General features: G+C 38.1%; 1 protein-coding gene across 3 annotated transcripts in view; it reads right to left on the bottom strand.

Annotated features, from left to right (window-relative positions):
• The window catches only part of LOC127448857 (formin-like protein 2), a 47,398-nt gene extending 23,212 nt beyond the window's left edge, over window positions 1–24,186 (bottom strand). For all 3 annotated transcript variants that reach the window (XM_051711720.1, XM_051711718.1, XM_051711721.1), the window contains exons 1-14: window positions 23,087–24,186; window positions 20,547–20,630; window positions 17,700–17,780; window positions 14,073–14,149; window positions 13,860–13,943; window positions 7,030–7,179; window positions 6,822–6,930; window positions 5,041–5,117; window positions 4,046–4,139; window positions 3,717–3,791; window positions 3,477–3,587; window positions 2,850–2,999; window positions 2,426–2,527; window positions 66–417 (exon numbers count right to left, since the gene is read on the bottom strand). In XM_051711720.1, the coding sequence (XP_051567680.1) occupies window positions 66–417; window positions 2,426–2,527; window positions 2,850–2,999; window positions 3,477–3,587; window positions 3,717–3,791; window positions 4,046–4,139; window positions 5,041–5,117; window positions 6,822–6,930; window positions 7,030–7,179; window positions 13,860–13,943; window positions 14,073–14,149; window positions 17,700–17,780; window positions 20,547–20,630; window positions 23,087–23,206 (1,666 nt within the window). In that variant the 5' untranslated portion in view covers window positions 23,207–24,186. The remainder of the gene's footprint in view (window positions 1–65; window positions 418–2,425; window positions 2,528–2,849; window positions 3,000–3,476; window positions 3,588–3,716; window positions 3,792–4,045; window positions 4,140–5,040; window positions 5,118–6,821; window positions 6,931–7,029; window positions 7,180–13,859; window positions 13,944–14,072; window positions 14,150–17,699; window positions 17,781–20,546; window positions 20,631–23,086) is intronic.
• Window positions 24,187–25,387: the final 1,201 nt, after the last annotated feature.

Below are 25,387 nucleotides of genomic sequence, written 5' to 3'. Positions count from 1 at the left end.
ATTTTCATCAAGCTTCCATTAAATGTCTGCCGGGAGCCATCAGATGCGTTGACAGCGATACTCACAAGAGGAACCTGGCATCGGTGGTGGTGGAGGGGGAGGAGGAGGAGGAGGTGTGGCCATTGCCCGAAGGGTGCCAGTGTGGGAAATGCTGCCAGAGCTGTATACTGCACTGGCACAGGCTCCGGCCATGGCATCAGGGCAGGGAGAAAGAGTCATGGGCTGAGGAGGTGACGGCAACGGGGACACGTCTCCTTCCCCATCTCCCTCACCCCTCACCTGGATCTGAAGACTGCCTCTGCGCTCTAGCTCATGAATCTTCTTCTCAAGCGTGGACTGCCTCTGAATGGTCTCATCTTTCTCACGAACCATCCGTCGGAGCGTATGAACCTGTGAGCTGGTGTCACGGTACACGGTCTGAATTACACAAAACACACAGTCCAGCAGGTTAATATGATCAAAACACAAGTTCTAATGGTTTTATTCTAGTCTAATTGTGAATTGTTAACAATGATGAGCCTGTCGCGATTATTACATAACCGTGATCGCGGTTAGTTTATTTGAGATAATGCCGATTATTGGGCATTCTAATTCAAATAATGTTTTAATGCCCAAATAAGGGAATTTTAAGCTAATATACTGTATAAATGCCATGAACGACGTGTTTGTGTGTCATTCCGTTGAACTCTGAGTCCGAACGTCACTGTGCCACACCGCGGACGTCAACCAGCTCCTGTCCAGAAGAGCGCCCCGTCAGCAGAGACTCACGCCAAACTCCCATGAAAATATTAACGAAGAAGTAAAACCTTTGATAGTGAATGCAAAGCGCTCCAGTTTCACTTTAAACAATCGTGTAATGGAAAATGTTCCTGGTTCAAATCATACACGCTGTGACACAGAGGAGGAGACGCACGCTTTCTCTGTTTCCGTGGAGTGATGAAATGATGTAATGAAATCTCAAAGGTTTTGCTTCATGACAAAATAAGGGCTCAAGGGTTTAATAGGAGCATTAAAATAACATGTGAAAGTGAAGAAATTAGGACAGAAATATTTTACTTTTGCAAAATATAATAAAATATTATACAGTATATATTACAGTATATAAACCGATCAGCCACAACATTAAAACCACCTTCCTAATATTGTGTAGGTCCCCCTTGTGCCACCAAAACAGCTCGAACCCGGTGAGGCATGGAGTCCACAAGACCTCTAAAAGGTCTCCTGTGGTATCTGGCACCAAGACGTTAGCAGCAGATCCTTTAAGTCCTGTTAGTTGTGAGGTGAGGCCTCCATGGATCGGATTGTTGGTCCAGCACATCCCATAGATGCTCAATCGGATTGAGATCGGAATTTGGAGGCCAGGGCAACACCTTGAACTTTGTCATGTTCCTCAAACCATTCCTGAACAATTTTTACAGTGTGGCATGGTGCATTATCCTGCTGAAAGAGGCCACTGCCATCAGGTAATACCACTGCCATGAAGGGGTGCATGTGGTCTGCAACAATCTTTAGGTAAGTGGTACGTGTCAAAGTAACATCCACATGAATGCCAGGACCCAAAGTTTCCCAGCAGAACATTGCCCAGAGCATTACACTCCCTCCGCCAGCCTGCCTTCTTCCCATGGTGCATCCTGCTGCCAAGACCTGCCATTTGGAGATGCTCTGACCCAGTTGCCTAGCCATCACAATTTGGCCCTTGTCAAAGTATCCAGATCCTTACGCTTGCCCATTTTTCCTGCTTCCAACACATGAAATTCAGGAACTCTGTTCAGTTGCCCCTAATATACCCCACCCCTTGACAGGTGCCATGGAAATGATATAATTAATGTTATTCACTTCACCTGTCAGTGGTTTTAATGTTGTGGCTGATCAGTGTATATAGGCCAATATATAGGGTAAGATGGGGTATGGAAGTATTTAACAATAACCCCACAAGTTAATAATGATTACATTTAATAATAATTACATATATATACATATTATGTATTACGGATGTGTTTTTCAAAAACTATTTGAAATGTGGACTCATCAGACCAAAAAACACGGTTCCGCTGTTCTACTTTCCATCTAAGATGAGACCGAGCCCAGAGAAGTCGGCAGTGCTTCTGGACAGTGTTGATGTACGGCATCTCCTTTACATAGTAAAGTCTTAACTGGCATCTGTGGATGCAGCAAAAATGTGGATGCAGATAAAAAGCACACCTTAGAAATATGACAGTTTATATGACAATTAATCTCGAAAGCCCTTAAAGAGACAATCAATCATCATAATCGCAATTATTTGTCTGACAATTAATCATCAGCCAAATTTCATAATCGTGACAGTCCTGAACAATGATGTGTAGGTTGGCAAGTCGCTATAAAGTGTTTGATAAGTGATAGATCTTCAATGTAGTGTCAGGGTTTTGAGAGGTGTTGTACTGACCCGTACGGTGTCCAACTCTTTGTTCTTCTGCATCAACTGCTTCTCAAGCTCCACGATTTTAGACATGGCCTCATTCTCTGTTTCCAAAAGCTTATCAGTCATCTATGAATGTAGAGATTGATATAATGAGAAATGATTGAGAAAAGAAAGACAGGGGAAACTCCTGCAGCATTCAGATTCTCCAATTCTGGAGTTTTATTAGACACTGATGTGACCTCTCATATGAGTGTAAAAGATTGTGAAAGTTTTTCAAAAGTATCATTCATTTCTTGGGGGGGGGGGGGGGACTTCAGTTAGGACTAAAATAACTGAATGCACCTTTAAAGAAAAAACTGAATTTACGGTCATGTTCTCAAATTACTTGGAGGAGGAGTCTGTTTTAGGAAAGACAAAGTGAGAGTGTGGCATCTGTGCTTTTGCTTACGTGCGAGAGACTCTCCTCCAGTTCTTCTACACGTTCCAGGGCAGCGTTTTTGGTCTCTGCGTCCTCTAGAAGCGTTCCCACGTCAAACAGATTATCCAAGTAAGCCTGGATCTGCACTTTGAGTTTATCACTCTCAGTGTGCTTCAGTCTCTGTGCACATGAAAACAAACACACATTTGTCAGATGACATGAGTTTTTGAGTAAGTGTGAAGAACATACTGTACTGTAGATGCTTTGAACACTTTGAAAGGTACAATGGAACCAGAGTCCAAAATTAAGTAAAAGTGATAAAACAATTGACTAAATAAACAACCAGCTTTATATGGAACTGCAACATAATACATGGTTTAATCAAACCTTAAGAATGATAATCTGACAAACAAACTATATACTAAAGAACACACTTGCACGTCTTCTAATGACTTTTCCTTCCATGAAACATTTACTATAAGATTATCTAGTATATGCTCCTAAGCTACTATAAGCATATAATACATATATATTTTTCTTTAATTATTATTATTATTTTTGATCTAGTATGCCTCAAGGCGGCACATTTATGGCCGGAACATTTTCATAATTCAAGTCAATTTTGGACCCCGGTAAGACGACTTCTTTTTTTCATACCTCTAGATAGTCATCCAAAGCGAGCTTGGTGAAGTCATACTGAAGATGAACTCGGAAGTTCATGTCCTCTACTGAGTGCACCACAATATTGATGAACTGCATGCACGCCACCTGAATCACATACAGGAAAATGATGATGAGAGGTGACATCAGTAGTGGAGACAGAGCACACTCAGGAAGCCATGTCAGTTTAAAAGGCACTCCAGAGGAGAGGGGGAGAACGCTCTAATATAGACCCACCATGAAATCAATATTGTTGTCTTCGTTTTTGAAGTGTTCCATCAATTTTTCAAACCTTTGGGATTCCGAGCAGACCTGAAAAAATCAAAGACAGTAAAGGCATTTTATTAAAACACAAGCAATACAGTGCATTTTGGATTGGATTGGACTTTTAGAAATCAGAAAACAGAATCTTTTTTATTTCAATTATAAAGTGAATAAATTTGTTTTATTAATGACGTTAAAAATAATGTGTCAACACATTAACTTTGACAGCACTAAAAATAATTACAATTATTATAAAATCTATAAATGCAAAAATGATCGAAAACAGGATATGCTTTCTTTACCTCTTTAAAATGGTCAAAAGCAGCAAGGATAATCTCGTGTCCTCCTCTGACCAGACACACAGCGGCCAGCAGCTCCAGGACGAGTGCTTTGGTCCTGCACAACAAAGTCAAAAGGACACTATCTCAAGAAACCAAACCTGCACAAAATTCTTAGTGCTACAAGCTCTGATAAAACATTCCAAAGAAAAGTTAAGGATTCCAAGTACAACTCTTAACCAATCAAGAAATCTCCAAGGGGCAGGTCAAATGGTCCTACTGGTTTATGGCTGACAAATTACAGGAGGTATTATCCCACATATAAAAGGAGCTATTCATAAAAGTTTTGTTTATGGCTTTGAAAGGTTCTGTATCACAGTCTCAAAAGAGTTATCTCCTATTGACCTTAATCAGCTCAGGTGACAGACAATTCATCTATTTATAGCTAAAGTTACCCCAGAACAGTCCTTCCAAAAAAAGGGCTTTGATCAAATGCAACAGCTAAGGGTTTGGATGAAAGCCTTGACCGATAAGAGAGCTCCAATCAACCATCTGAGAGGTTTAAACACAGAAACTGGAGAAATGTTTGAGGGCAATGATGAAGTCCTCACATAGAAACTAGTTAACATAGATATCTGTTTGGGGTCTCAGAAACCCCAGTACCATTTTAATAGCTGGAAAAATATGCTTGAACTATCCTAATCTTATTAGAACTGCTTATACACCAATTGTCAACTTGACAGCTTTTCAAGCGAACTCCTAGAATGGAAACCAGTCACATTTCTAAAATTTGGACTTTGTGGTAAACAGCAAGATGAAGCATCAATGAAAAGTAACAAATGTAACAAAACAAAAAAGTAACAAAAAGGTTACTTTGAAATCACTTTTACACATACATCATTGGGATCTCTGGGGTGCCAAACATAAAACCAATCAAGTCCATCTCAGCAGAACATGAGGGTTATGAGAAAGAGAGAGTGTGTGTGTGTGTGTGTGTGTATGTGTGTTTGTGTAGTTACCTGGGGTTTTTGTTGTTAAGGCTCAGAGCAATTTCATTGACAGCATGGGGATGGGACATGACCATGTTGAAGCCATACTAAAGACAGAAGTGTGTGAGATAACAGAGAAACACACACAAAAAGGATTTGAATAAATTAGAAAAACCTGCAGAATAAAAATTAAGGATACTCTGAGGGAAAACTTTTATTCCTATACACTTTCAGACAAAAGTTTGGACACACCTTACTATTCTCCACATTTCAGAAAAATGACAGTCACCAAAATATATATTTATATTTGTCTACATAACTAATTTCAAGAATTTAAAGGGGTCATGACAAGCCTTTTTTAACTATTTTAATATATTTCTTGAGGTTCACTTATAATATTATGTTATGTTTTTTAGCACAGAAATTAGTCATATATTTGTGAAACATGATCATTTTCCTCCCTCATTCTGACCCTCTGTCAGAAACGCTCTGTTTTGTTGCTGCTTCTCCTTTAAGACTTGACAGTAAATGCCCACTGTTCTGATTGGCTCTCTGCTCTTGACTGACCTGCTCTCTCACTGCTCACCGCTACTGGGCGGGGCTACGGAAGTGAAAAGGTAAACTAGGCGTTGATGTGTTGTTGTGGAGGCGGTCAGATGCAAATGTCTACCACAGTGTGACATTCACAATATGAATATATACTTCTTGCAGTTAGGAGGAAGTTTTGAGTTCTGAAACTTACAGTATGTTTTTATAGTACAATGACCTCTTATTTTTTTAAAAGACCAAGGAACATTTTATTCCTGATGTCATGAAACCCTTTTAGGAATAAGAGTTTAGAACAGAAGGTATTTAAAGGGATGTTTCACCCAAAAATGAAAATTCACTCATTATTTACTCACCCTCAAAATATTCCAGGTGTGTATGACTTTCTTTCTTCAGCAGAACACATTTGAAGAAAAATAGAAGAATATCTCAGCTCAGCAGGTCCTTAAAATGCAAGTGAATGGTGATCTGACATTTGAAGCTCCAAAAAAGAAAAAAACAAAAACAAAAATCACTCCAGCGGTTAAATTAATGTCTTCTTAAGTGACATGATCGCTTTTGGTGCGAAAAAAGAGAGCAATATTTAAGTACTTTTTAACCATAAACCAACGCTTCCGGTAAGCTTCACGAGAGGGTAGAGTTCAAGCAGTCTCTTGTGTGACGTATTCACGTTGCCATGTTACAGACATAATCTCACGTTCTTCTCTCGGTTGAGACATCCAGAATAAGCACACAAACGCACTATTGTGAGTAAAGAAACAGATAAATACAGATCTAAACCAAAACCAACAAAGCTTCTGTACAGCGTTCCTCCTTCTCACTTGTAAACAGCGCTGCTCTTCCAACTGTGTCGCACATGCCAAGGCAATTACATCACATGCGCATACTGCTGCTGACCGGAAGCGATGATTTAGAGTTAAAGAAGTACTTAAATATTGACAGTTTTCGTACCAAAAGTGATCGTGTCGCTTTAGAAGACAATAATTTATCCGCTGGAGTCATATGGATGAAGTTTATGCTGACTATCTGTGATTTTTTGAGCTTCAAAAATCGTATCACCATTCACTTGCATTTTAAGGACCTACTCAGCTATTTTTCTTTAAATGTGTTCTGGTGAAGAAAGAAAATCATACACACTTGGGATGTCATGATGGTGAGAAAATAATGAGAATTTTCATTTTTGGGTGAACTATCCCTTTAAGATAATAAGAAACATAAATTCAGTGTGTCCAAACTTGACTGGGTGGTGTAAATAATCTGCTTACCTGGTAGTTCATAATGGCTCTAAGACACATTACGCAGACATGAACATCATCCTTTTTACACACCAGACGGGAATTCTTCAGAGTTCTGCGACTAGGCAAAGTATTCGACCTAAACAAATATCTCAATATTAAGGGGTGTCTTGTGAAAATACAGTACCTTGCGATTTTCATAATGAACATGTGATTTTGTTTGTATGTGTGTTCTTACCTTAAGGAGTGCCGTGTGGATCGTGGTATGCTGCTGCCGCTGACTGGTGAGGGTAGATTACTATCGCCATGGAGATCTTCTATAGACCTGCTCCAGGGGGTCTCCACAGACACCTCACCTGTGGTGCTCTCCATTACATCTCCATCAAACCTGAGAGTAATAAGAGAGTTTAAAAGCATAAACAATACACACCTGCACCTCGATTTTAGGATTTCAATCTTCAAATCTCCACTGACCCTACTGTATGAGATGTGCACATTTAATATATTCCACTCCGTTGCATAGATAGTGTTTTGTTTCAAACTATAACTAATTAGAATATTGTCATTTTCTATAATAAACACTAATAAAGTTTTATAAAATAATCAAAACCACTTAAAGAATAATATACACAAACCATATATTATCGTAACTGTCTATTTATTGGCAACATGTTTCATCTGTCCGAACCAATCACACTTTATTAACCAAAATTATTGAAAGTTTTATCAATCATTTCATAATTTCTATAGTTTAAAGTTACTTGATATCTAACACCACAAAAACCGATTACCGCAATAAATGTCATGTCAAAGAGATAATTCACCCAAAAAATTATAATTCTCTCATCATTTACACACCGTTATGCCATCCCAGATGTGTATGACTTTCTTTCATCTGCTGAACACAAATTAAGATTTTTAGAAGAATTTCTCAGCTGTTTTGGTCCATACAATGCAAGTGAATTGAAGCTCCAAAAAATCACATAAGTCAGCATAAAATTAACCATTAGACTCCAGTGGTTAAATCAATATCTTCAGAAGTAATATGATAGGTGTGGGTGAGAAACAGATCACTTTCACATTCTTGTTCTTGTGTTTTGGTGATTCACATTCTTCATGCATATCGCCCCCTACTGGGCAAGTAGATGAATTTCAAGCAACAACAAAAAAAAAAAAAAAAACTTAAATATTGATCTGTTTCTCATCCACACCTATCATATCACTTCTGAAGATATGAATTAAAACACTTGAGTTGTATGAATTACTTTTATGATGCCTTTATGTGCTTTTTGGAGCATCAAAATTTTGGCACCCATTCACTTGCATTGTGAGGACCTACAGACCTGAGATATTCTTCTAAAAATCTTCATTTGTGTCCTGCAGATGAAAGAAAGTCATACACATCTGGGATTGCATGAGGGTGAGTAAATGATGAGAGAATTTTTATTTTTGGGTGAACTATTTCTTTATCTTGGTCATTATTATTGGAATTAATGACCTCCAGATGATGTTTCTTAGTCATTAACTTGTGACTCGAGTCTTTTGAATCCATTCACCGAAAAGATTTGTTTAGTAATTCATTTAGTGACCCCGTCTGTATATCACATCTTTACGCCAGTAGGTGGCAACAAATGAATGTCTTTTTTGTGTTTTAAGTGAGTCATTAAACCACATAAATCCTGCTGTTCCTCGCTCGTTCACGAACAAGGTGACGGATATGTCCCACTCATTCCTGTCTGAGGTTAAATGACCGACTGGTTTAATGAAGAGCCGTATTCCTCCAGCGGGTTGAACCAAGGACATAGTCAGTCTTTACAGGTAAGAAAAGTGACTAAAGCAGTCTCACACTATTGCTGTGCTGCCAGTGTTTAAACTGTTTAAGAGAGCTAAAAATGGGCAATCACAGATTTGCGTGTTGATTGCGGAGTCACAAATTATTAGAAGGTTAAGATTAAATTTAGAGGGGCTGAAGCGCCCCTAAATAGGGTCTAGCAATGCCTATGGTCATCATTAACTCGTTCAGATTCTGTCAGTCCTTTTGTGCTTCACGGAAGAATGTCATATGGGTTCTGGACAACAGGAGGTGGAGTAAATAATGACAAAATCTTCTCTTTTGATGAACTATTTCTTTGTTTCTTCAGGTTGAGCACAAATGGAAAAAATTGAAAAGATCTTCACACTGCTCTTTGACTTATAATGAAAGGGATTAGTGACTGTCAACCTCCAAAAAAAGAAATATATATATTTTTTAAAACCCTCCATAAAACAAACGTAGAAGCCTCATGCCCTATATTCCAAGTCTTCTGAAGACATTCAATCACTTTCTGTGATGAACAGACTGCAATTTCAGTTGTTATTCACTCTCAAATCAAAGTATTGTTAAATGCCAAAAATCAAATATGGCAAGTATGGCGCAGGTTTGAAGTCTGGTCACGAGACATGCAAGAACCAATGATGTATTAACCAGTTACTGATATAACTGATGTCTAACCTGCGCCGTAGTCACCATTTTTATTTGGCTGCTGCCATTAGGAGTTTAGTGGTTTGATTTGAGAGCTTTTTTGTCCTGTCTCCTCTTTCTGGACATCACCAAGTTGTGCACGTGCACACACACGTGCGCACACGTGTCAATTTACAACACATAGGGACAGATTTCACAATACAGAAGCCCTGGCTAGTACTTCCCTGAGTGTTTTATTATATTTAACTGGCTAGGCCTATTGCGTCCGTAAAACTCGTTGCCCACTAACCCATTTTCAGGCACTTGTGAATTGTATAATTAATTCAAATCTTCTCTTTATGTCAAAAGTACTAGACCTTCTTGGTCAGAAATGGTGTTCATAGAAAGTTTTTGGGCTGCATGTTTTAGGTTTAAGTCCCCACAACAGTACCAAGACTGCACTTGTCAAGGTAGCAAATAACTTTCTATTGATACTATAGATCATATATTTTAGTAGATAGGACTTGTTTAGATCCTTCTGGTCATATCGCTACCACTTTGTGTGTGTAAATGAACAACTGCCTGATTAAACAATGAGAAAGTATGGCGTGCTGCAAGGCTCCTTCTTAGGCCCTTTGTTGTTCTCATTTTTACATGCTCCCTTTAAGTGATATTATTAGGAAAAATGGCATTCGCTTTCATTTGTTTACAGACCACAAAGAGCTGTATATTTCCTCAAGACCAGAAGAATGTTTCAAGTTGGTGGATCTCATTAAGGACTTTAATGGATGTCTAGTATTTTCCTTCTGCTAAATTATGATAAAATGGAAGTACAACACACATTTAATATGCATCTTCATAAACAGTGCCTGTTTTCATTTATGTAACATATTTTTCCAAATCACAGTAGAATTTTAATACGTACATATCTACCAAAATAAATGAACTATAATTTTTATTAATATGTTCATACTGTATATGGCGATATATATAAACTTCTCTATTGGGCTTCTAGAAATAAGCTGTTCTACTACAACCTTTGTCTGGATGGTTCCACTGTTATGTCACACTCTACAGTTAAAGAAGTGTCTTATTTTATGCCACTAGAGTAACCAAATGGAATTGGCAATTTGTTTTTTCTGTTTTCAAACTGTGGCGAACATGGGACCCCCCTGCCATTGGTCACAAAATCAGATAGTTCCACCGCACTGTCTCCTTAAATGAGCTGCAGCTAGTTCAAAACAAAATAAAATACGATGATCTCAGCACAATAATTATTTGTGAGGAGGAGGACTACGCACATCCAGCCCCCAATTGGGCTAATCAGCCGAGAAGAGGGATAAATGCGGTGGAACGCAGCAGTTCAGGAGAGAGAGAGCCACATGCAGCTGCCATATGTGTGTTTATGATGTGTGTCTTTTCTCGGGATAATGGAGTTAAAGGGATCTGTCAATAACCCTTTTTTTTTTTTTTTTAAAGTCCAGCGGCGATTAAAATTGAGCTGCGCCCAACTGATCGGGTAACTCGTCAATTTGTGGCATTGGATAAGCATCAAATTTGGACACCGCATTCACTTTCCGGTAGTCAACACAGAACTGGACCGAGCCGTCGCTCTTCGGCACCAATGTAACAAGGTTAAGGTTGGGAAAGAAGGAGGTGGGAACCAGCTGAACATTCAAAATAATATTTAATGAGAACTTAAACAAAAAGACACACAACATAAACACACACATGGCAGCTGCATGTGGCTCTCTCTCTCCCGAACTGCCGCGTTCTGCCGCATTTATCCCTCTGCTCAGCTGATTAGCCCAATTGGTGGCCGGGCATGTGTATTCACAACCAGGCCCCGCCCTCCTCCTCGTCACACTATTATACACTGTTTAACTGTTATGATCCGTATCATTTACAGAATGCTGTTACTTACACAAAAAGCTCTTTTTGGTCTAGCCACTAAGAGATCACCTATCACCTTATTACCCCTCACACCCATTAAAGGTGCAAAAGCTTTCGTCTGTTTGTAGTGCCAACTTAAGAACAACTAAATCCACAAGAGGAGGAAGTGCATTTTCGTACATGGTCACTAAGCTTTGGAATGGCCTTTGTAGGACCTAGGCACAGGACTTAGGCACACTCTCCAAGTCAAGACTTAAGACTCTTCTGTTAAGACAGGCATTAAGTTAAATCCCCATAGTCCGCTTTTAATCCTGACGCACTAATTCTATGTGGGGAACTATTGTTGGTTTCTTTTTTCCACTAAGATTTTTTTTTTTATTTCTTGTTTTTTTATATTAAATATCTGAGGAATTGAATTGATCAACCCCTCTTCTATTTCTAAGAAGTGAATGTTACGGACCCAGAAGAGAGGAGAAGCAATTTTTGTACAACAACTGTAGTTAGTTGTGACATCCCCTACCATTATCAAGGTTTATTGAAGCAGTAAATGGGCAACTAATGCAGCTTAATCCAAACATAAACACACACACACACACATATATATATTAGTTGAAGCCAGAAGTTTACATACACTTGTGGTCATTAAAACTAATTTTTTAACCACTCCACAGATTTCATATTAGCAAACTATAGTTTTGGCAAGTTGTTTAGGGCATCTACTTTGTGCATGACATGATACATTTTTTCAAAAATTGTTTACAGACAGATTATTTCACTTTTAATTGACTATATCACAATTCCAGTGGGTCAGATGTTTACATACACCAAGTTAACTGTGCCTTTAAGCAGCTTGGAAAATTCCAGAAAATGATGTCAAGCCTTTAGACAATTAGCTTCTGATAGGAGGTGTGCTGAATTGGAGGTGTACCTGTGGATGTATTTTAAGGCCAACCTTCAAACTCAGTGCCTCTTTGCTTGACATCATGGGAAAATCAAAGAAATCAGCCAAGACCTCAGAAAACATTTTTGGACCTCCACAAGTCTGGTTCATCCTTGGGAGCAATTTCCAAACACCTGAAGGTACCCCATCATCTGTACAAACAATAGTATGCAAGTATAAACACCATGAGACCACACTGCCATCATACCGCTCAGGAAGGAGACACATTCTGTCTCCTAAAGATGAACGTAGTTTGGTGCGACAAGTGCAAATCAATCCCAGAACAACAGCAAAGGACCTTGTGAAGATGCTGGAGGAAACAGGTAGACAGGTATCTATATCCACAGTAAAACAAGTCCTATATTGACATAACCTGAAAGGCTGCTCAGCAAGGAAGAAGCCACTGCTCCAAATCCGCCATAAAAAAGCCAGACTACAGTTTGCAAGTGCACATAGGGACAAAGATTTTACTTTTTGGAGAAATGTCCTCTGGTCTAATGAAACAAAAATTGTACTGTTTGGCCATAATGACCATTGTTATGTTTGGAGGAAAAAGGGCGAGGCTTGCAAGCTGAAGAACACCATCCCAACCGTGAAGCACGGTTTTTTGGGTGTTTTGCTGCAGGAGGGACTGGTGCACTTCACAAAATAGATGGCATCATGAGGAAGGAAAATTATGTGGATATATTGAAGCAACATCTCAAGACATCAGCCAGGAAGTTAAAGCTCGGTCGCAAATGGTTCTTCCAAATGGACAATAACCCCAAGCATACCTCCAAAGTTGTGGCAAAATGGCTTAAGGACAACAAAGTCAAGGTATCTGAGCGGCCATCACAAAGCCCTGACCTCAATCCGAGAAGGCCTACAAACCTGACTCCGTTACACCAGTTCTGTCTGGTGGAATGGGCCAAAATTCCAGCAACTTATTGTGAGAAACTTGTGGAAGGCTACACAAAATGTTTGACCCAAGTTAAACAATTTAAAGGCAATGCTACCAAATAATAACAAAGTGTATGTAAACTTTTGACTCACTGGGAATGTGATGAAAGAAATAAAAGCTGAAATAAATCATTCTCTCTACTATTATTCTGACATTTCACATTCTTAAAATAAAGTAGTGATCCTAACTGACCTAAGATGTCAGGAATTGAGAAAAACTGAGTTTAAATGTATTTGGCTAAGGTGTATGAACACTTCTGACTTCAACTGTATATATACCGATCAACCACAACATTAAAACCACCTGCCCTCGTGCCGCTAAAACATCAACCATCAGAATGGGGAAAAAATTTTGATCTCAGTTATTTCAACCGTGGCATGATTGTTGGTGCCAGATGGGCTGGTTTGAGTATTTCTGTAACTGCTGATCTCCTGGGATTTTCACACACAACAGTCTCTAGAATTTATTCCGAATGGTGCCTAAAACAAAAAACATCCAGTGAGCTGCAGTTCTGCAGATGGAAACACCTTGTTGATGAGAGAGGTCAACGGAGAATGGTCAGACTGGTTGGAACTGACAAAGTCTACAGTAACTCAGATAACCACTCTGTACAATTGTGGTGAGAAGAATATAATCTCAGAATGCTATTCTGAGATGCGGGTTGGCGCTGTTTTGGCGGCACGAGGGGGACCTACACAATATTAGGCAGGTGGTTTTAATGTTGTGGCTGATCGGTGTATATACAGTATATATATATATATATATATATATATATATATATATATATATATATATATATATATATATATAAGCAGAGGAGAGAAATGAAGATGGGCAAGGAAAACAACAACTTACGTGACAGCATACTGGGCAAAGGACAGGTACTCCACTAGTACATCAAGCCCCTTATTCTCCTCATTGAGAAACTCTCTCACCCACCTAAGCAAAGAACATAACATCTTAAAACAATAACTAGCTTTAAGGCATTTACCATATAGAGTAACTCACAGCAAAATGAAAAGCCTTATTACACAAATTAGTTTGATTCAAATTGGACATGTGACTTACCCGATGTGATTGGTCCGAAGAGATATCTCAAGTTCTCTGAGCACCTGAGTTGACTCCTGAACACGCCTTCTAAATTTCTGAGAAGAAAAAGAGAAAGATGTCTGTTTCTGATTGAATATGAGACACCGATAAGCACTTAATTTGTTCTTCAGTTGCATTGCTAATCATTTTGGCTGGGATGTTAAGTTTAAGAGGTTGGTGTCTCTTCATTTCCCATGCAGTAATGTATTTGAATTATTTACATTTCTTTTTCACTTCTGTTACTCTTACCATACTACATGTTGGGTGATATGAGCTCTCTCCCTCTCAAACTGAACACTCAAGTTAATTTAAGGCAAAAATTTGCTCAAAAATAGACAAGACAGAAAACTCTTTTACAAAACTGCCTAAGGCTACTAATTTGTCATTTAGACTTTTATTCAAAATGGCTTGAGGCATTCCTACAATGCAGTACATTATCATGTCCCATCACATGTCTTAAAGGATTAGTTCACCCAAAAATGAAAATTCAGCCATTGTTTACTCACCCCTGTGTTGTTATAACCCCATTTGACTTTCTTTCTTTTTCTTAACACAAAGGGAGAAATTGTGAAAGAATGTTGTGCTCAGTGATGTCATATAGTGGCAGTTTATGGTGACCACCTCTTCAAGCTTCAAAAGGAGGCAAAAGTATAATTCAGAAGTCTAATAAATTATTCCATGAGACTCATGAGTGTTATGAAAGCATATGATGATGTTTGGTGAGAAACAAACCGAAATTGAATGTTTTATTTAGTGAAACTGTTGACCAACCGTTGATCTCCTCTGCGCATTCATGAGACTGCACGAGACCAACAGTTCACGCAGCGACATGGGGCGTTCAATTGAAAACGTATTGTTTATCTAAAAACAGGTCCGCCACAGCGATAGTAACAACAGAACACAACACAGCTGCACACAAAACAGAGAACAGAACTTACTAAACATGTCTGAAGAATAGATGCAGTTCTGTGTCCAACCTTATTTATTTGACCAGAATACTCAATCAAACAGAGAGATAGAGGCGGCGGGAATGTCTGTCACCTCTTCTCCATTCTGAACCGGTGTGTATTCATGACAGACCTCCGACTGAAGAGAGCGATACCTCAGCGAAAACATTCAGTAGGTGAAATATTCTTGGCCAAAATCAATACGTTTTTAACCAGCTTGTGAGATGCTGGCTTCGACATGCTGTTATGAGAAGGTTTTTGGACCGGTGCCAGTTCACAGCGGGCGGGCTTACCCAGCGCAATGCTGAAAATAGAAACCAAGTGATCGACAGAATGTCCTGTCGCTTGCCATGGCTGGTTAGGACAAAAACTATCATTAACATAGAAAATATACCTTTTATCGCGTTGTGAGCCTGCAGCCTCCTCGGTTTCTGTTTGATTTCCAAGTACTCCGTTTAAAAAAATAAATAAGGCTGGGCATAGAAATGCATCAATTCTTCAGCTACAGACTGTTCTGTTCTCTGGTTTGTGTGCAGCTGTGTTGTGTTCTGTTGTCCTTATCACTGTGGCAGCTATGTTTTCGCTTGAACGCCCCATGTCGTGAGGGGGCTGCGTGAACTGTTGGTCTTGTGCAGTCTCATGAACGAGCAGAGAGCAACGGTCGGTCAACAGTTTCACTAAATAATTAATTCGATTTCAGTTTGTTTCAACAAACCTCATCGTATGCTTTCATAACAATCTCATGGAACAATTTATTACACTTCCGAAATATTCCTTTGTGTCCTTTTGAAGCTTGAAGAGGTCGTCACCGTAACATCACTGAGCACAAAATGTTTTCACAATATATTCCTTTGTGTTAAGAAAAAGAAAGAAAATAATATGGGGTTATAACAACACAGGGTGAACTAACCCTTTAATATATTGGATAAAATATTAAGTTCACACTTTTTAAAAGATGGAAATTATATTAATTAGTTTGACTGTATTTTATGACAATGTCACAATAACATGAACTTATTGCTAATTTTAACTCATTTCACTACTTTGGTTTGAGTGGATGTTGATATTTTTGCCATGTCCCTGCTATTTTTTCTTCTTTTTTTTCCCATTCTCTACCTGAAATGTGTTTCAATTTGTTAGTCATTTGTAATATCCATTTAACTAACAAAAGTCAATTTCTTATGACATCATTCCCCAGGAAGTGACATCATTTTTGGTGGAAAAACAAACATCAATCTGTAGTCTTAGAATTTACTATGGGTTTTTAGAATAGCAGTTTTCCCATTTATGAGTAACATTACTTTAAGGGATAGTTCACCCACAAATGAAAATTCTCTCATCATTTATTCACCCTCCTGGCATCCCAGATGTGTTTGACTTTCTTTCTTCTGCAGAACACAAATTAAGATTTTTAGAAGAATATTTCAGCTCTATTGGTCCTCACAATGCAAGTGAATGGGTGGCAAAATTCTGAAGCTTCAAAATCCACATAAATAAGCACAAAAGTAATCCATAAGACTCCAGTGGTTAAATCCATGTGTTCTGAAGTGATATGATAGGTGTGGGTGAGAAACAGACCAATATTTATGTCATTTTCTATCATACACTCTGCCCAGTAGGGGGCGATATGCACGAAGGATGTGAATAATCAAAAACAAAAGAAGAATGGGAAAGTGAAAGTTAAAGTGGAGATTGACTGAGCAGAGAAGATAATTTATAGTGAAAAAGGACTTAAATATTGATCTGTTTCTCACCCACACCTATCATATTGCTTCAGAACACATGGATTTAAACACTGGAGTCTTATGGATCACTTTTGTGCTTATTTATGTGGATTTTGAAGCTTCAAAATGTTGGTAACCATTCACTTACATTGTATGGACCTACACAGCTGAAATATTCTTCTAAAAATCTTCATATGTGTTTCTTCAGAAGAAAGTCATACACATCTGGGATGGCATGAGGGTGAGTAAATAATGAGAGGTTTTTCATTTTTGGGAGAATTATCCCTTTAAGAGACTTTCACATTTTGTTCTTCAAGTTAAATTATAACTCAAACATGAAGTGGAGGCTAATATGCAAATCAATATTGACTGATCAAACCAAAATAAGTTTGCAACAGTTTTTAATACCATTTCTTTGCTAATAATTATGCTCCCAAACACAGATGATCTCTCCCTGAAATCTTTCCTTATAGCTATTCAAAAAGTCCATTAGAAATTCCCAAAAGGAACATATGGCAAATTAGCCTTCCGGAGTGGCCAACAAATTGACGTCCAGACTGAACGGCTCTATTAGCAATGGACTTTATTAATCCTGTAGTGTTTTTTGGTATTAGTTGGTTTGCTTCACTCTAAAACATTCCAGCCTCATTGAAAATAAATAATAATAATACAGAAATTAGTATGATAATATCAAAAGTTCAAAAGTTGTCTAGTTTACACTCTATCACTGAGCAATGGCTAACTCTAGGTACAGCATAAAAAGAACTCCCAACTTACAATGCACCTAGCACAGGGACAGCAACGTTAAGTGCCTTGCTCAGGAGCATAATCGTGATCATGCTGGCAGGGTTTGAACCTACAACTTTTGGGTTACCAGTCCAGATCTGAGCAGATGAAAGGGCATTGAGATGGTGCGCATACATTTAGGAACTCACCTTCCTGGTGACGGCAGGGTCCAGAAAGCTTCTGAGCTTCTGGATATATGTATGAGGAGGATTCTTCACTTGGAACCGCTCCTGGAAGACACACAAATGATGCTTTAGTTGTATTATTTATATTTAACACTCCTCTTGAAGCAAGTTCAAACCCCTCCCCAACTTCAACATGAAACATTTACAGAGCGAACCTTCTTTTCTGTTCAGCTATATCCTCTGATGTGATTCCCAATCATTCAGCTCCACATAGAGCCTCACTTTCAGCCAATCCCTTCTAAACCACATTTCAGCCTTAAAATGTCTTGCAATCACTGAGATATGATTTATGATATGATTTAGACGGCAGGCTTTTCACACTCTTTCACCTTAAACATTTTCACAGTCAGCCATGCTCTCTTCTTTTACGTCAGTGTGGCCATGGTGACATGATGGGGTGGATGTAGAATGTATTAATAAAGAATCTATTTACTCAGTGGTGGCTGTTGATGGTAAAGGAACTTTCCTCTGCACTTCAAAGCCTTTATATCTGCATATATCTTAAAGTTGGATCTTGTTACATTTTTACAGGCTTACAGGAAATACACAATTATAAATGCAACAAAAAAATATAAATGGTGACTAAACGGGTTGCAGTCTATAAATGGGCCGCAGGTCGGCAAATAATAAAAATGCAATGAACCATTTATGGTCATTTGTTGTAGTTAGGACATCTAAATAAATAGGATTATCAACTTTTAAAAGGGAGAATACAGTGACTTCCATATCTTTTGATGTTGACGTCAAAGGCTGTACATCCAATAAAACCTTTGGAGCAAAGTCATCTGTCTCTTGGTAATATGTTTAATACTAATGCAAGGTTTTTTCTAATAAAGTGTTTCAAAAGTGACAGTTTCCCTATTCAGCCTATGTCATGTTAATAATTGGGCCTATAGACCAATCCTCATGTGCAGTAAGTGGCAGAAAGCCGGTAGACCATTGTGTTAGATTTGACAGATTAGATGATTAAACGAAAGTACGACACAAAACCATCGTAAATACAGACACATTCTTACCTATACAATTATTGTAATGACATGAGTTAATAACAAACATCTAATAATGTTCACCACAAATGTTGAAATGATCTCCTCAGTCCAGTCTGCTAGGTAGATGGCTTGAAGCCACAGCCATCTACAAGCCCTCGAAATCATTAGTCAACAACGGAATATGATAAAAGTTTACTTTTTGATCATGGTTTTTGCCACCACTTCTGCGTTTGACATAAGTGGTGACGTGGCCAAAGGATTGGTCTATACTGTTTATGCAGTTCATTGTAATGTTAATACATTTCAAGTCTGATTTAAATGACATTTATTACTAGAGGTAGACCGATATATCGGTTTTTCCGATTAATCAGTGCCGATAGTCGCTTTTTGGAACCATCGGCTATCTGCAAAAATCTATGCCCTTCCCTTCAGCACATACATCATATTTTCAACTTCATTTTGTGAATAATAAACATATTTCTCATTAAACCTCATCTGGTCAAAAAATAAAAAATTATATATATATATATATATATATATATATATATATACACACACACACATACATACATATATACATATATACATACATATATACACACACACACACACACACACACACACACACACACACATATATATTAGAGCATTGTATCAGGGCCAAGTCTCCCTCATTTCAAAATAAGAGTCCCCTGTGTTTTGGGCTTGTTTATAGTTAAAAGTCCCACAAAATGCCCCAAACATTCATTTTATTCCCTTCTGGTTATTATTGGGTTTTTGGTTGAATAATAAACTGTATCTTGGATTTTGTTGAAGGAATATTCTGGGTTCAATACAAGTTGAGCTCAGTCGACAGCATTTGTGGCATAATGTTGATTAACACAAACATTTATTTCGACTTGTTGCTCCTTTTCTTTAAAAAAAGCAAAAATCGAGGTTACAGTGAGGTACTTACAATGGAAGTGAATGGGGCCAAATTTGGAGGTTAAAATTCTCACTTTTTCAAAAGTATAGCCACAATACATAAACAATATGCATGTAAAAATTATTTTAATGCAATTAATTCACTTACTAACCTTTTCTGTGGAAAGTTATAGCCAATTTTACAACTTCGTTACCATGACGATGGAACAAACAAACCCTAAAATGACTGTAAAAAGGACGATTTAAACAACTTTACAGCTCAAATAATACATGAGTTTTAACAGAAAAATGTATGCAAGTGCTTTTATAACATTATAAGCTTCACATTTCTGTGTTTAAACCCTCCAAAAATTGGCCCCATTCACTTCTATTGTAAGTGCCTCACTGTAACCTCCATTCTTGCTATTTTTATTTTTTTTAAAGAAGAGGAGGGATGAGTCGAAATTATTTTTGTGGTAATCAACATTATGCCACAAATGCTGTTGACTGAGCTCATCTTGTATTGAACCCGGAACATTCCTTTAATATTGGACTCTTGTAGCCTCTGTGTCTGTGCCCGTCATAGTCTGGAATTAATTAGATTGTATTATTTTTTTTACATTCTATGAGAAAACTATCAGCTGATTAATCTGTTATTGGCCTTTCCCACCACCTTAGTTATCGGTATCGGCAAAATCCACCATCGGTCGACCTCTATTTATTACTTTTAGTCACTAAAGTTGGTACTGAATTGGGCGGCCACTAGAAATTATCATACAACAGCTCTGAGATTCCTGCAAATTGTTTTGTGTCTTTTAAGATAATCATCAGCCCTCTGGAATGACCATAGCAGGGGTTTTCATGAATAGTATGCAGGTTATAATGCTTCTGCAGAATGGGTGTAAACGGTCGATCTCACCTGATCACAGATCAGCTCCCATTTCTTTTCGTTGTCATATTGTCGAAGGAGCCTCACTTTATCTGGAGGAAGGTTCATAGAGTTCTTCAGCAGAAAGAGAGTGAGAGAGAGTTAACATTCTTCTTTCACTCCATCCATTGATCCACTTTATGAATGTCAAGTCATTCTGTACTGTACATACCATGCTGATCGAAAACACCCTTTAAGTGAATTCCTGAGACACCATTCATTTTTCTTCTTTAATGTTCTCAAAAATAAAGAAATCACCAGCAGGGTATAATTTTAACATTCGTCCCACCTCTGATCGAAGAAACAGCTCAAACATCTTCAAAAATGCCTAATAATAATTCTTTATACAGAACCACATCATCAGCATTTAATCTTCCTTCTATTCCCCATGAAATTTGATGTATGTCCTTTTTATATTCTTTGGTACTGTAACTGGTCACATTTCTTTCACCCAAAGTATTTCATGTCGACAAACCCTCTATAGCAGTTATTACCCATAATAACCAAGCTTGTTAGGTATAAATATTATGCAGTGTAATGGATTAATAGAACCATTATGGAGGATTTAATTAATGTGTAAAAAAAAGTGTCATGTGGAAAACCAGGGTTGGAAGACACCTGACTGAATCATACTGTTAGTTCCTGATGAACAAGGGTATTTCTTTCTTACTGCGTTATCTGGAGATAAAAAGACAGGCTCAAGTTCGATTAAATGATTAAAGGAATATGCCTAGAAAGAAAAATCCTCCTATCATTTATTCATCATGCCATCCCAGATTTGTATGATTTACTTTGTCTGCTGAACACAAATGAAGATTTTTAGAATAATATCTCAGCTTTGTGTCTCCTTTCATTTTTAAGTGAATGGTGACCAGAACTTTGAAGCTTCAGAAAGCATATAAAGACAGCATAAAAGTAATACATAAGGCTCCAATGATTAAATCCATGTCTTCAGAAGGGCTATGATAGATGTAGGTGAGAAACAGAACAATATTTAAGTTCTTTTTTACTGTAAATCTCCACTTTCACTTTCTTTTATTTTTTTGGCAATTCACATTGTTCTTTTATATCGCCACCAACTGGTCGGGGCTGGTCAAAGGTGGAGATTTATAGTAAAAAAAGGACTTAAATATTGTTCTGTTTATCACCCACATCTATCATATCTCTTCTGAAGACATGGATTTAATCAATGGAGCCTTATGTATTACTTTTATGCTGTCTTTATATGCTTTTTGGAGCTTCAAAGTTCTGGTCACCATTCACTTGCATTGCATGGACCTACAGAGCTGAAATATTCTTCTAAAAATCGTCATTTGTGTTCTACAGAAGAAAAAAGTCAGACACATCTGGGATGACATGAGGGTGAGTTTTCATTTTTGGGTGAACTATCCCTTTAATGGGAGAAAATCCTCTGATTCCAGTGGAAACCAAACAGCGTGAACTTGTGGAGAGACTTGGTCTGAAAAACCCAACACGACTGAGGCAGAATTTGTGATGCAAATCTGTGAAAACGAGGTAGCACTGAATGATTTGCATTCTCTCCCCCCGCAACATTTCTCCTCTCACATGCACAAACACAAATGCCCACACTTTGCATGAAGCGGACAGCCGTTATGCAGATTTGCACACTTTGTGAGTTGGATTCTCAATGCACTGAATTGATCATGACTGCTCTGAGGGAAGGTTCTAATGTAAGCAAATGACACGTGTCTGTTTGGAGGAGATAAGCAACTGATGACCCATTCAAAGCGCATTGATTAAAGAGCCTTGAGAACTTCCCAACCAAAGCTTATCAAGAGAATGTTGTTTTGAATCTGTCAGACTAATCAAAGTATTGTAGTTACACGAAATGGGTCTAATCAAAGTCACTGGTTGAATACAGACAAAAACAGAGACAAAGATTCACCTTATTGATCTCAGAGGGGGAAATTTGTTCCACCTTAAACTGCTCTAACAATTTTAATAGACTTTGCTGGGTTCTAATGAGAGAAAAATAAAAGCACAGAATCAAGAGAGATTAATCAAAACCCTTCAGCAAGACAAACTCTCAAAATGATGCATCTCAGGTCCCACTACAGACAACAGTCAGACAGGTTGTGCAATTACATCCAAGAAGACCATAGCGACACTGTAGTGCAACAGTGTCTAATGCATTTAAATACGTGGACTTTTCAGGCTGTTTAATCCAGCACCTAAAAGCAATCCCTATTTAAAAGCAAATGCAGTGAATACAGTGGCCTACAGAGCACGCAGCGCTGGCTGGATTAAGGACAGACTCCTTGAATCATGCATTAAAGAATGATCACCGCCATAAGAAAGAATACGTCCAAAATAGATCAAATAATAAAGGGGCCCGCGCGTCTTCAATTAGTAGCTATCATGCACGCGCAAACCGCATCAAAGCACCGCTCGCTGCCAACCCCACATCATAGAGGCGTGTGCTGGCGTGGCGTGGGCTGCCAGCTTCCATACTAGTTGTGCACATGATACAGTTCTGGGAATAGCAACAAAATACGAAAAGTGAAAATTACCAATGCAACTGCAAATCTCTCCTCCAGTTCGGCGGGGTCCGGCATGGGCAATTTAGGGGGTTTGTTGCCCCTCGCCCTGAAATCTGTGAGCTGAGCATCTATACTCTCTGCGTTCCCCATGTTTTGTCTGCTCCCGATGGTGATGCCCAGCGACGGTAAACCCTTTCGAAAAATGTAATGAACTCCAAAATGTAACCAAGAGACAAAAAGCAAGCGAAACGATTTTCACTGGCGACTAGACGCTCTCTCCATCGATGCAAACCCGCAAGCTCTGTATCAGAGGCGAGACTTCGACAATAGCATCCCTACATTGTAATTCCATATCTGTCGGGCCCTCCGTTCATTCCTCGGAGTCGGAGATGTGGAGCATCGTTCACTCAGCGGTTCAGAAGCACAGCGCATTTATCTGGATCATGCACAATAAATGCACCGCTGGAGGTTTGCGGCATGATAACGCGCATGGCTCGGGCAGGATGTGTGGATGATCACTGGCGGACTTCTACTAAACGCAAACACCCCCTCATTCAATCCCCGTCACAATGAAGCCTTTCAGCACCAATCGCCCGCCGGGGAGTGCCAAAAAGCCATGCCGAGCAGTCGAGGGGGAGGCAGTGTTTTGTTCTGTTGCATGCTGGTATTTGTAGTTTGGGATGGTAACGTCCCCTGACTTTTCTCAGAAACGAAATGTAGGCTATTTACCATTAACTATAGCCTAACGTTTTTATCCTCTGTATATACCGATCAAGATCTTTATTATTTCACATTTTAGAATAAAAGTGAAGTTCTCGGAAATATGAAATAGCTCAAATGGAAGTATTGGAATTATGTAGCCTAGTGACCAAAAAAGTTAAACAAATCCCCACTGTCTTGAGAACAGCTCTTATCATATTCTTATAAGCAACTTCATGCTGGGTACTTGTTGACTGCCTTTACTCCATCCTCCTGTCCTGGTCTATTAAAAACATATTTAAATTATATCTTTTGTTTTATAATAATAATCATAATAATAATACATTTTAGATTTGTCTACAAAACTAATTTCAATCATTTAAGAATACACCTTTATATAAAAAGGTTTTTAAGATTATAAGAAACATAAATCCAATCAAGTATGTCCAAACGTTGACTGGCAGTATATATGTATATTGTATATTTTATTGCTCACTGTGTTTACTTCCCACGAGCAGAACAAATTTGTGTGTAATTCCTTAATAAAATTATTCCTGTGAAAATCATCCGATTCAATTAATTAGGACAATTTACGTAAGAATGAGGTGGGGTTTTTTTCTGCGTATGTTTCATGAATAAGACCCAATTAAGAACAAATACAGAGAAATGACCACATATCACTTATGACAAGATGTACAGTATATACCAAGGCAAAGAGCTTCTAAAAAATAATTAAATAAATAAAAAAATAAATAAAATATTAATATAAAAAAACTAGTCAGGTGATTACATGATCCAAGTTATTTTTTATATATATATATATTTTTAATTATTATTATTATTTATTTATTTATTTTATCCACTTTTCTCCCCAATTTGGAATGCCCAATTCCCACTACTTAGTAAGTCCTCGTGGTGGTGCGGTTACTCACCTCAATCCAGGTGGCAGAGGACAAGTCTCAGTTAAATTGCGGAGACTCACAGCATGTGGAGGACCATGCTACTCTCCACGGTCCACGCACAACTTACCACGCGCCCCATTGAGAGCGAGAACCACTAATTGCGACCACGAGGAGGTTACAACATGTGACTCTACCCTCCCTAGCAACCGGGCCAATTTGGTTGCTTAGGAGACCTGGCTGGAGTCACTCAGCACACCCTGGATTCAAACTCACGACTCCAGGGGTGATAGTCAGTGTCAATACTCGCTGAGCTACACAGGCCCCTTTTATTATTATTATTATTATTATTATTATTATTAAAACTAACAGATTTGGACCTTTTTCTTTTTTTTTAAATGTAGGTCACATCAAAACTGATGTAGAGACTTTTTACTAGGCCTTCATCATTTATTTCTGATACTTCAAATGCCTTTTATGTATAGACATTAATTGTTTTAGCCTTGTCCTAGACCCAGACTTAAACTTATTAATCTATGAAAATGCATTTTAAAATACAAATTATTACATGTTTAAAATGATATCATCTAAACATAGAGTGAAATAAACAAACCATTTCAACAGTTATTATGTGAAAATAAAAAATTAATACTGTCCCATAGTTTTAGCATCATTTCCACCACACCATACCATTTTGCACTTGATAAAGTTATTTGAAGTTAGTGTGCTATTA

This window comes from Myxocyprinus asiaticus, chromosome 12, assembly GCF_019703515.2.
Source record: "Myxocyprinus asiaticus isolate MX2 ecotype Aquarium Trade chromosome 12, UBuf_Myxa_2, whole genome shotgun sequence".
Classification (NCBI taxonomy): domain Eukaryota; kingdom Metazoa; phylum Chordata; class Actinopteri; order Cypriniformes; family Catostomidae; genus Myxocyprinus; species Myxocyprinus asiaticus.
The sequence above is the reverse complement of the archived record's forward strand: the minus strand, read 5'-3'. Positions and strand labels throughout refer to the sequence as shown.